The sequence below is a fragment of the Erpetoichthys calabaricus genome, chromosome 16 (genome assembly GCF_900747795.2).
Source record: "Erpetoichthys calabaricus chromosome 16, fErpCal1.3, whole genome shotgun sequence".
NCBI classification, from domain to species: Eukaryota; Metazoa; Chordata; class Cladistia; order Polypteriformes; family Polypteridae; genus Erpetoichthys; species Erpetoichthys calabaricus.
The window spans coordinates 56,293,085-56,306,210 of record NC_041409.2 but is presented as its reverse complement, the minus strand read 5'-3'; the positions used below and the strand labels follow the sequence as shown (position 1 = coordinate 56,306,210).

Here is a 13,126-nt window from a genome sequence, read left to right as displayed (position 1 = left end):
TTGTGGAGTTCTCTTCATTATCCAAGCATCTCAGGTGGCTGAAGAATACTTAGGTCAGGGGACAATGGTACATAGTGGCACAGCACGAAATGTCAGAAAAATTAGAAAACACACAAAAGTAGTGACTGGTGACCAAACTATAAAACAGCAAATGTAATTGCATTTTATGGAAAGAAAAAATCACCTCCTTCCTTCCCATCATTGTGAAGCAATGCTACGAATGTCATAAGTGATCACGAAAGCCTGATTAAAGAAGTGGGTTTTTACATTTTGCATAATATTTTTAAACCTGCTCAATCCAATTTAGGGCTGCAAACAGTTGCAGCCTACCCTAGCAGCACTCGGCAAAAGGAACAAAACAAGCTTGAACAGGGTGCTGGATACTGCAGGGCCCACATATGAGAAATGCTCAAATGCACACTGGACAAACCCATAATCAGCAATTGAGCAAACCAAACAAATCAAGGAAAACCAGAATACCCAGAGGAAATCCACGCAGACATATGGATAATGTGCAAACTCCATAGACACAATTATCAGACACGGGATTCAAACCCAGAAGATGTCAGATCTAATGGTTTATGTTATTTTCTTTTGAAGTTATGTTGATATTACTGATGTTAGTATTACACTTATTGTATTTTTCAGGTAACTTTTTTGTTGTAGCTGTACAGTTGTAAATGCATGAATTTCCAACATGGCACTCTCTATACTTAAGCGTGAGGGACTACATATGCTGACCTTCTGAGGCTTATGACAAATAATTTCTATAGAATTGGAAAACATTAAGAATTTTAGGATTTAAGTTTGCTGATTACTGTTGTCAAGTTTTGATTTGTCTGTTTCAGAAAAGTCTCTCCCAAATTACTGATTGGGGTTTTAAGTAATTTTCAAGAGCAAAGTTTTGCAAACTTGTCAGATACTGATAACTATATGGTAATCATTGTAGAATCGAAGTAGTTCTGAATTTAATAAAAATTTGGTATGATGTTGGTGACATTTTAATTCTAGGTTCTTGCTCCCAACATGGTGAGTGCTGACACCTCCCTGGCAGATGAGCTTAATGATATCTACCTGTACTTTGTTATGAATGCCATTAACGCTAGCCAGTGATCCCACATAATTGTGGAGTTCGAACTGCTCAGTGAGTAAGGAAAGCGTTAGGAAAGTGAACAACAGGAAGACAACAGGTCGGGATGGCATTCTGAGACAGGTTTTCAAGATCTGTGCAAATCTCCCCCTAGCCCAGTCTGTAGTAACAACATGCTTTAAATGTTCCACCATTGCCTTTGTACCTAAGAAAGCAAATCCAACCTGTCTGAATGACTATTGGCTGTCACACTAATGCCTAGAGCAACGAAGTGCTTCAAAAGGATAGTCAAAAATCACATATGCTCTTCTCTGCCAAAAGAACTGGGTCTATTACAGTCTGCATATAGCTGCAGTAGATACAGAGAGAACGTCATCATCTTGATCTTTTATACAGTTCTGGCCCACCTAGACAGTAGGAGAGGGAAGTATTTGCCAATGCTAATTATAGACTATAGATTTGCATTTACTGTAACACATGAATCCCCTCTAAGATCATTGCCAAACTCAAAGACCTGCATCTGAGCACTTCATTGTGCAGATGGATTTTTAGCTTCCTGACAGGCAGACACCAGGTGGTTTGAGTGGGTGGACTCACCTCATCATCTCTCACTCTCAACACAAGTACTCCACAGGGCTATGTTCTGAGCCCTCTGCTGTACTCGCTCTACATACTGTATATGACTGCACAGCCACCCATGACTCTAACGTCATTGTCAGGCTTGCTAATGACACAGCTGTGGTAGTCCTTAAACCTAACAAAAAAACAACAGGCTAACCTGGATAAAGTGGAGAGTCTGTCAGTCTGGTGTCAGGACAACAGCCTACTCCTGAAAGTCAGCAAGACAAAGAAACGGATTGTGGACTTTGTGAGAATACAGCAGAGGCATTACCAATTCCTCAGCATTAACAGCACTCAAGTGGAAAGGTTGAGCAGTTTCACTTACTCCGGAATCAAACAAAATAGAGCTCATTAACCCAATATAATCTGTCAAATGTAGTGGCATTTAATTATGGTCCCTAACCCTCAAGAAAGACCTGCTGTATTACTTAAAAACTGGAAAAGATCAAATCACCTGGATAGAATTCAGTTTTACTGCAGTCCTGATTTGGACAACCGGGTATGAAAAAGAGTAAACCAATAGGAGGAAACTCAGTTACTTTATCAGGCACCAGCAGTTTATAGACATTGTTATTCTCCACCAAGCCAAAGAGTAGTGGAGTTTCCTTTCTGATTCAAAAGGAGTGTATATTTACAGAAGAAATAACTAATCTCAAATGTATGGTACTGCTCTTCTAAGATTAATAAAAAATTGGAAGTATATTTACCATATTTATGCATTTTAGATACAACAACTAATCTTTTTGTATTTTACCAATTTCTGTTAGCCCCACTGGTGTACAGTACTTGTGGATTTAATCAGTACTTTTTATTATAAAGAAGTTAAACCAAATTATTGAGCTAGTTATGAATTGGAGGTACCCAATAAATGCTAAGAATGGATTGCTCGATACCAACCAGTCCGGCTTCAAGAGGACCCACTTGATTGAAACGGTCCTACTGACCATGGTCGACCAGCTATGATTTGCGAGAGCTACCAACCTGTCATTGGTCCTAATCCTGCTAGATCTCTCCTCTGTCTTCGACACGGTCAACCACGACATCCTATATGCCACTATCTCTTAGCTTGGCATCACTGGGATTGCTCTCAGATGATCCAAGTCCTATATCTTGGGAAGATCCTACAGGGAGTCCTGGTGAGTTGTTAAGTGTGCATCAGACATGCACAGATGTACCCCAAGAATCGGTGCTGGCTCCTCTACTTTTCTCTCTGTACACCTCCTGCCAATGATACACAGTTTAACCTGTCGTTCCAGAGGACAATAGCAGCTAGAGTCTATGCATGTTTTACCAATATCTCAACCTGGATGAAGGGCCACCATCTACAGTTCAACCTGGCAAAAACTGAGTTTCTTGTGATCCCAGCCAACCATTTTGTTCAACTCCCCATCTCTGTACAGCTTGGCTTACTGACGCTAACTCCTGCCAAGTCAGTACGAAACCTTAGGGTGGTGATTGAGGAGCAGTTATCTTTTCTCTGACCACATTTCTACTGTTTCTTATTTATGCATGTTCACGTTGTACAACATATGCAAGATCAGATCTTATCGGACGGAATATGCAGTACAACTTCTAGTCCAGGCTTTAGTCTTGTCACATCTGGACTACTGTAACTCGCTTCTGGCAGGAGTACCCACATGTGCTATCAAGCCACTGCAGAAGGTCCAGAATGCAGCAGCCCATCTCATATTTAACCAGATGAGATGGGCACATGTAACTCCTCTCTTCAGGTTGCTGTTTGCCTTGCTGTAGCAGCACACATGAAAATGACTGTACATTTTATTAGTTATTACATCTTTTCACTTGTGGCAATCAACTTTTGTTACCTGTCCTACTACACTTGCTGAACAATGAGGCCCTAGCCTAACGTTTCTCAATTGTTTACGTCTCTTGTAAGTCGCTTTGGATAAAAGCGTCTGCCAAGAAAATAAATGTAAATGTAAACGAAGCGGCAGTATAACATGGGCAAAGGAAACACAAGGAGTATGAAGAGAGTCAGGCCGTGGGTCAACCGTGGCCATCAACATCCCTTTGCTTACCTGGCGGTGTCACTTTCCAAGATGGTGGCGAGAGAGGTTCGGAAGACATCGTTGACTGCATTGGCTCTTTCCACAGGACGGATTCTCTTGAGAGAAAACAGATCAATGCCACTTTACGACGCAGTGTGAAGGGTCTAACTGCGGAGCCAGATAACCCTCACACAACCCTAATCTAAACTATAGTGTAGTGACTGACGTTGAGAGCGTTTCATGATGTTGGGGCATTACATGACTCACCTCATAGGTACTGCGGTCTGCAATTACACTCTGTTGGGGGTGCACAGTGTAAACAATATGTTAAAAGCATCACGTGACTAGGGCACAAGTGGGCTTAAGTCCACGTCAGCTGAAGCAGTAGGTCAGCACAGAAGATGGCAACGACGAATCAAAGTGAGGAAGAAGAGCTTCTGTTTCAGGGAAAAATGTATATTATGCTTGCTTAATTTGGGATGAAAATGGAATGAACAAGACTAAAATGACTTCAGTGCTGAGATTACAAAGAGCTCTAGTATGGAATTAAATTTATTTATTTTACTGGAACTCACTGCACATCAATATAAAGCGTGGGTGTAATAACCTGGCAGTGAATTTTTGTTTTGCATTTATAATGCATTTCTGTTTAAAACTTGTTACACATTTATCACCCATTTTATTATATTTATCATTTATTTATTTGTTCACAAAGTGCAATTGTGAATGGTTGTTTTTATTGTTTTATGAAACGACTCTATATGGCACAATAATATACACAATGAATGCCTTAGCTTTGTACCAATTGCACTCTGTGTGTCACCCTCCCTTGGTCCCTTTTACTACATTGCTTAAGTTGTGGACCCCAGGGTATGACAATACAGTATGTTTAAAATGCATTTGAAGATATTGTAAAGTATCTTTATGTGCATTGAGAGATATTTGAAATGCTCATAGCCATCTCAAAATGACTTCCTGTAAAATGCCTCCGTCTTCTGTATGACTTCATTTAATTTTAAGAAATCATCAAATGTATCTCAGATATATTTACATTGAGACACATTTGAGATATTCAATATACATTTTTAAATATTTCATATTCATTTCCTGATATCTTTAAATTGGCTTCTCCTCCATTTGAGATACAAATCTGAATTGGTTAGAAAACAGCCGAATGGATATTTTTACAAGGCACGACATTTAAGATCATTTTGAGATACAGCACATAAAATAACATTCTCAAGCCCACTTAATACGATTCAGGGTTGCGAGGGCCCAAGGCAGGATACCGGCGTGTTCAGGTAGTCCGCGCCTCACAGGGCCCATTCACACACTTATGGAGTCAATTTGTAATCATCTCTTCACTCACCCACCACATCTTCAGACACATGGCCAAAAAAACCTGTGCAGACACTGAAAGGACAAATAGATTTCCATGCAGACAATCATCAGGTATAAGGTATCTCAAATTTGAATTCTAAATAATCAATATTCAATAAAACGGAATCAAAGTATTCACACCCCTTTACTTTTTCACATTTTGCTTTGTTGCAACCTTTTGTTAAAATTGCTTAAATTAATTTTTCACCACATCAAGCCTCAATACCTCAGAATGACTAAGCACAAACAAGATTTTATAAATTTATGCAAATATATAAAAAAAAAAAAAATACTGAAATAAGACAAGTATTCTAACACTTTACTCAGAGCTTCACTGAAGCCCTTCTGGCAGGGACTCCAGCCTGGAGCCTTTTTAGGTTTGACACGATATGCTTTGGACACACGGATTTGGGGACTTTTGCCAGTTTTCTCTGGAGATCCTTTCAAGCTCCGTCAGGTTGGATGTACTGTACTTTCCTTCTTGGTCATTTATTTATTAATAAGGATCTTTCTTTCGTTTTTTTTTATATATATGTAATAGCAGGGTTACATAAAAAGTAAACCCCTCCAATACACTGTAAAAGTGTGTGTGTACCTTGTGGTGAAATGGCACCAAGGCTGTGGCCTGTCTTGTCCCCACTGCTGCCATGAAAGCCTTCGGCCTCCTCAGCCCTGAAATGGACTAAATGAGATGACAGGTGAAGGACATCTGGAGACATGTAGGAGCAGAAATCAGCACGGCACATCACTTTATTCAAGTCAGACACCTGCAATGGTTTTTATGGACAACTGGATCAGAGCTGCTGCTCCTTTATGTACAGAATTAAGTAGTGAGAAATGCACACTTCATACTGTAGTAATTAATGGATCAGAAAACTTTGCATGAAGACCAGTACATTTACTAAATGTACATGTATGTATGCACCAACACAGTGAAATATTTAAAGGTAAATTGATAGACAGACTGAAATACTGTAGTTACTATACTTATATACAGTTCTATAATACAAACTGCAAGACATAAAAAAATAAAATGCATTACATTCAAACATAACTCATTTTGCCATAAAACAGAATGTGCAAGGTAATACCTGGTTTTGAAAGCCAACATATTTAAAACAATATAAAACATTGATTACAACAAATATGACCAAAATCTCAGCATGCTGTAAAATAAGTAATGAACTACAAAATATACAGACTAAACAATGCCTGCTTTGCGCCACAACCACCACCTGATCAAAGTACTGTGCAGCTGCCTGTGATGGTGGAATGCATGCGGACTTTCTAACTGTTGATGGGAGCACCTGCATCAAACCTTTCAGAACAAAGCTTACAAACAATAAGGAACAACTTAAGCACATTTATGACTGGGCTGGTGATCTCTTGACTTTGGAACCTTTGCAGATTTCGGTTCTTAGATTGTGCCAGCTGTGTATTTTTATTTTTTCTGTTCTACATGGCAATCTGACCATAGCATCAGACTTATTGTTTTAATCACAAGACACCTAAAACCACCTATAACTAAGGACTCTACTTCCTCTAGTCTTTATATATCTTGGTTATTTAAGTGCATATTGATTTATTCTTATTTACAGTTTTTGCTATTTCATTTATCCACTAATTCATTCAATCATGTACTAATTTATTTCTCATTTGCTGTTTTTTCTTGCAAGTATTTCTTTATCATCTTATAAAGCATTTTGAGCTACACACCTTGCATAAAAACAAATGTGTTCATAATAATGTTTTGTCTTAGCACAGAATTACTGCATATGCAGACTTTTTTTTTTTTTTTTTACATGTATACAATAATAATACAATGCATACGGTTCAGAGATACACTAATTAGCAAATTTAACACCTAGTGTCTAAGACGGACTTTCTTAAAAATGAGCATTTAGTCATCAGGCTAACACAAACTAATGAAGCACACAGTGTACGCATCCCGATTACCACACACTCTTTTATTAGGTGGGCTTGGAAATTCTTAAGTTGACTGGCTTCATGAGGGGGTACCCAGGCTGTACAAGTACCACCTTTAAAAACTGGGAGACATACCAAGCTAACTATACAAGGGCACCCCAAGAAAGGTAAGATCTGAACAGAGGCAGCCAGACTAAACAGTGACTGGACGCTACTTGAAAATATAATGGCAAACATTAAAGTGCAAATCTATGTAATGTTTACTATTCATGTACTTAATGTAAGTGAAATTCAGTTTAGATAGATAACAGTTGCATTAAAATGTTGACTTTACATAGTAACAACTGTCAAAATTAAAAATAACACACAAATCATGCCACTACAATGTTGACTGCCTTGTGATGTCCTCCTGAAGAAACGATGGCATTCAATCATTTTCATCTTCTCTGTAACCTACTACAAGGTGCTGAGCAAAACCCCTGCATTGAACCTTCTTCTCCTATTAACTGAAGAAGTATTAGCTTTACAAAAAGCACTTTATCCTACGTAAAATTAATTTTGGGATAACGTAATAATTATAAACGCATCTGTACAACCACTGTGGTGTCACAGTCAGGGGTAAAACATAAAAAATGATGTACTTTGTTTTTCTGTGTTGCCAGCTAGTACTTTACAATACTTATAACAATCCATTTAATTGTTAATATTTTACTACAGTAATCATGGTATATTTCAACTTGCAAACTGTACAGAGTTTGCAGTCTGTGCTGTGTTTCTGTAATTTGCCACTTACTTTATTGATTTATCAATTTTTGTAAATGTGTACAACTTTCCGAGTTTGTAAATGTAAGTGTACTATATATAAAATTAAACTAAAATGAGAGATAGAGAAGCTGTTACCTGTAATGACCACCTTTCACTCCTTTGCAAGGAATGCTATCAGGAGGTTTAGTCAGTGTCTTTGCCATTAAATTCCTTTTAGGCTCAAACTAATACACATATCTAACAAATCTAAGCAATTACAGTTTCCAAACAAATGTTTTAAGAGCAGCTGAAATTACTTAACTAGAATTCTAGTTACAAAGATACAGCAGTATTATTTTCAATATAATGTGGACAAACATAACTGCTCATGTTATTCAGTGCTTATTCAAAAATTGTATACAGCCATGTAAACAACTCTAAAGATACCAGTCAAGCATTTAATGCCCAAAAATATGTAGATAAATAAAAAGTGAAACAAACTGAAGAGTTAACAACATCCAACAAATGGTCCTATTAGTTAAGGTATGAAAATAAAATTGCAATTCTCAAACAGTTATTTACGAACAGTAAAATCCTCAAAAACCAGCTTCTGAATATCCTTCTCATTGCTGAACTCTGCTTTATCAATCCGTGATTTGGGGCTGCCTTTGTTCTTTAACCATGCCTTCATTGCCTGGATCTTGCAGTTAGGCCCTTGCAGTTGCCCTCTTACAGTTCCCTGCTCTGTATTCTGAACCCAGCCAACCAAGCCAAGCTTTTTCCCTTCAGCCTGAAAAAAGAAGTAAAACCATGAGCAAACTAAAGAGAAAAAATAAATAAATTACAACAAAAAAGTAAGAAAACGCTTAAACGTAGAATTTAACCAGGTTAAAACTATAAGCAGTTTCATTTTATTATAAGAACAAAACAAAAAGAATGTTAGCATGGCAGTTAAGATTGAAACACATACCCATAATACAGGAAATTGTTAGCGTTCACATATTGTATTTTCCCTGATCAGACCTCTCACAATATTCAAAACACTGGTCAGTCGCAAACCTCTTGCAAAGTGTTCTGCAACGGAATTCACCACAAAGCCTTTTTAAAAACACTGTTGTATTACAGCTAGCGCCCATTGTTTCCACATAATTGACAGAGCCACAGATGTAGACACAACTATTTAAAGAGAGTAAATAGGTAAATTGTGATCATGTCTATTGGCAATTCTGAGCTAAACAAGTAACATGTATTTAATCCACTCTGAATGTAGTATGGTAGTTGGCATCAGACATTCCAGCTTGAGGGATAATAAACTTTACGAGTTGCCAAGGCCGAACAATGTCATTGATATACCAATTGACAGTGACACTTGTGTCCTTGATACAAGAATGTGTGCATCTCCTGTCTGGAAGCATTTTAATGCAATAAATCCAAATGTCTTAGTCTGTAATTTGATAAAGATCTCTACTGGAATAAACAACTAAACAAAATAAAAGAAAAATCATCAGAATCATTTCCTGACATTTTAGACAATAGACATTTTCTTAGCCATCAGACACGTGTTGTGTTTGTGCCAATTATGATGACCAATTTGGGATGCTCTGATCAAGTTTTTTAGTGTCATACTCAGCCATGTACAAAACTCATGTTCTATATTAAAAAGTGTAATTTTTATAATTAAACTGCAGACAATCACAGATGTTACCTGTTCATTTTTTATTAATAACTAGGAGGCTTCGCTTGCTCAGCCCCTCTCATGGGCACGCTACTCGGCAGCCACTTCGCGTCTCTGCCACTCGCGTTGTGAAGGGGGGGCTGAACATATGCTAAGGAGATGCGGACGGATCAGCTGCTGACTTAGTGCTCCTGCTGCCGAGCTGCGTGTTCTGCTTGTTGCGCTGCACGTCGACCATTTCAAAGCCTGTACAGCAGCTGTCCTTTTGTCTCACTGCCTTGTCTCATGGGACGTTAAAGTGTCTTTCGAGAAGATCACGTCTCGACCCAAGATTTTTTTTATTATAATATAGAGAGAAATAAAATTGTGTGGGCTCATTGTTCAGTGATCATAAAGAATGCTAAAATAAAATCCCCATGAAACATATTTTTAAACTAACAAAACTTGTACAAAAATATTTTTCTATAATACAAATGCCACAAGAAAATCAAACTTCTTGTCATAATTACAAGTCAAGAAGATACAAGGCTAAACAAGCTGACCCATAAACCGGACACATTTGGCTCTTAAGCTATAAAGCTTGTTTACTATGCAAATTCTTCTTTATCTATTCTTTTCTGATTAAAAATGTGAGCTGCTGTACTAAACTCAGTATCATTCACCGTCCACACTCCTTGTAGTAAGGAATATCAATTTTAATTACAGGACAAAATAAAAGGGTCTGGAGTCATTCTCCTTAATTTCTGCCAAGGACGTACCACTCTTTTCTTATACTCCGCTGCTTCTTTCCATGCATAGAATGACTCCTCAGATTTCCCCTTTCACAGTTACTCCACTTTCTTCAAAGCAAAAGCCAATATTCTGGCCTTCACTTTCTCTAAAAGTCTGTTGGCTCTCTGTTTACAGGTAGATCAGCAACAAAATGGCATATGCGATTCCTCAGGTACCATAACACCTTGAGAGCAAGAGCTACTTTTTTTATTAACATTGGATATACAACTATGGTAGTATGTTGAATACCTGAGTATATTTGCGGAAAAACACTCCCTGTACTCTTCCAAAAACTTCATAGTCAACTGTGGTAAGCTTTTCGTTGTTGGCCATGGTCTGAAAAAGCAAGAAAAAAACTATGCATTATTAAAATGAACGTACTAATGCAGACTCACATTTGTATTTACCTCAGTTTCCGTGAAAAACTTCAATGAACACAAAAGGTTTATTGGACCAACAAATATCCAAATACACAATGCCATGGAAAAGGTATTTACCACCTGTCTAATTTCCTTCATTACTGAAGTTATTTTTTTACAGTGACCATGGTGGTAACTAAACTTTATAAACTGTATTAAATACAGTCAACACATCCTCATGTCATTCAGGAGTCTCAAACATAGCTCTGTTGAAATTTAAGCCAACTCATCCTTAAAGAACTACTTAAAATTAGCAGTTTAATTACAATAATACTGAATTACATCTATATATAACTTTTCTAATCTATTGAAAGCACTTTGTATTGGCAAAGGGAACCTACTTCAACAACCACCAATGTGAAGAATCCACCTGGATGATGCAGTGCCAGACATTTTGGCGCCAATACGCTCACCATATATTAGCTACCAGCTGGTGAATGTGTGAGTGAGGTATTTAGCCAATTAGAGACTTAGAAGGATCAGAGAATTAGAATAATCAGGCCATGGTGAGTAATTTAGCAGGATACCAGGAAATACCCTACTCAAGGTACCCAGAAATCTTACATGACCACATAGAGTCAGGACCCAACTTTTAACTGTCATCTGAACGACAGTGCTATGTTTACAACACAGTGTCCCTGTCACTGCACTGTGGCATTGGGATCCAATCCAAGTTCTGGCAGAGTACAAACATGCTTTGCTTCAGTGGTATGGCTGCTGCCATTTGTGGGGGTTATGAAAATTAACAGCTAGCTTAAGACCTTGAAACAACATCTCAGTCAAATTTACATCTGCACTTTAATGTGTCCATTCGAAAACTATAAATTTAACTGTAGATTTAGTAATGTGTTTCAGATCACTGTCTTCCTGCATGACCCAGGGGGACTTAAGTTTCACCATATGGTCACCAAACATTCTCCTGAAAACTCTTATGATACAGATTTCTTTGTTGTTGTTTTTTTTTTTTTTTTTTTTTTAAGATCACAGGTGTTCCAGGTCTACCCTCACCACCCATAGCCATGACACCACCAAGCTTGACAGTTCATAACAGGTTCATACTATGGGATGCAGTGTTTCTCTAGGCAAAAAGGGGCTCAGATTGTTCAGAGCATTACATTTGTGACACTTCTACCATATTGTCATCAAAACCTGCACTGTAGATTGGTAAAGAACTTCCAGTTTGAGAAAAGAAAGCCTCAAAAACCATAAAAAGGGGGTAGGCCTGAAAAGTTCAAAATGCAATATGGGTTTGATTTCCTGCAGCAAATCCAGTAAAACGATGCCTTAAAGTTTTGTTTCCATGCTGAAAAAAATCAGAGCTTTAAATGTACTCTTATCATGAATCAATTGTTACTTTATTCTGTGTGGAGTTTGCAGGCTCTTCCTTTGTCCATACAGGTCTTTTCCCCCAGGATCTCTGCATTTTCAACCAAATGCAAAAGACTAGTGTGATAAGTTTATTGGTAACTATAAACTGGCACAGTTCACGCTCAGTGCTCCTGAACTGAGTACACTGAACTAAATTAAGCTGGTTTGAGAATGTGATGTCATGCAGCTGGTTATAATGTAACTTTTTTCACTACTCTCACAAAATAATGATCACCACAATGTTTACATTACAACTAAACAGTCGCAATACGGATACAATGAAGCAACCACTTATCCCTCAGCTCTGATGGTTTCTGGGCTGCCTTTTATGAAGTCTCATCTTACGATGCACGAAAGCAGGAGTTGATTAATTTCTAACCTTGTGGCCTTCTTCTCTCGACTCCTATTAGGTGCACAATTTAATAACAGTGAACACAGGTTGGCCATTAGATATAACAGCCGGAAACAACGCGATCGGGCAATGGACTGTAATTATTTTTCAATCTTAACTACTTACTTTAAGCAGAAGGGTCACACAATGTAGTGAAGAACGTTTCCGCTTTCGTGAAGTAGACAGCAAATGCGTGTTAAGAGTATGTTCACCATAATACTTACCAGCTTTGTAAAGTGATTAAAATTTAACGAATACTCGTTATATTCAACAATATGCCTCCATAAACCTGCTCTTCTTTATCAGTCCCAGTGCCCGCACGAACCGGCTCATCCGGGGTATTTCCCCAAAGAGCCTTTCGCGTCCTATTAACCAATAAAGACCAAACGCAGCGGTAAGAACGTAAGGACGGGCAGCAGAGAAACGAACCCTAGGAAAGATTGTGCTTTATAGCTGAATTTGATTGGATAGTCTTTAGAAAGCCGACCAATCGTCTTGCAAGCATTTCACAGACTAACGCCTTTTTCTCGACCCACCACGTTTCTAAGCAACGCTCATAAACAATATCTCCCGAAGCGAATTCGGGCGGAAAATAAGAATCAAAAAGGATACCTTGAATTTAGATGAGCTAGGAATTGGTTTTATTCCCATCTGACCAGTACACAATTAGACACAAAGAAATGAGAGTGTTAAATTAGTTTTACGTTGTTTATTACCTGAACCAAACTGGTT

General features: G+C 38.0%; 1 protein-coding gene across 1 annotated transcript; it reads right to left on the bottom strand.

Annotated features, from left to right (window-relative positions):
- Window positions 1-5,832: 5,832 nt before the first annotated feature.
- On the bottom strand, window positions 5,833-12,798 carry acyp1 (acylphosphatase 1, erythrocyte (common) type). The gene is made up of 3 exons (XM_028821907.2): window positions 12,619-12,798; window positions 10,466-10,552; window positions 5,833-8,560 (listed from the first exon to the last, which is right to left on the bottom strand). Exons 2-3 carry the CDS (start codon window positions 10,547-10,549, stop codon window positions 8,345-8,347), a joined length of 300 nt encoding a protein of 99 aa, XP_028677740.1. The 5' UTR covers window positions 10,550-10,552; window positions 12,619-12,798; the 3' UTR covers window positions 5,833-8,344.
- Window positions 12,799-13,126: the final 328 nt, after the last annotated feature.

Coding starts and splice junctions, on each gene's coding strand:
- acyp1 (XM_028821907.2), bottom strand. CDS start 10,549: ATGGCCAACAACGAAAAGCTTACCACAGTTGACTATGAAGTTTTTGGA. Junction 8,561..10,465: donor TTTTCCGCAAATATACTCAG/GTATTCAACATA, acceptor TTCTTTTTTCAG/GCTGAAGGGAAAAAGCTTGG.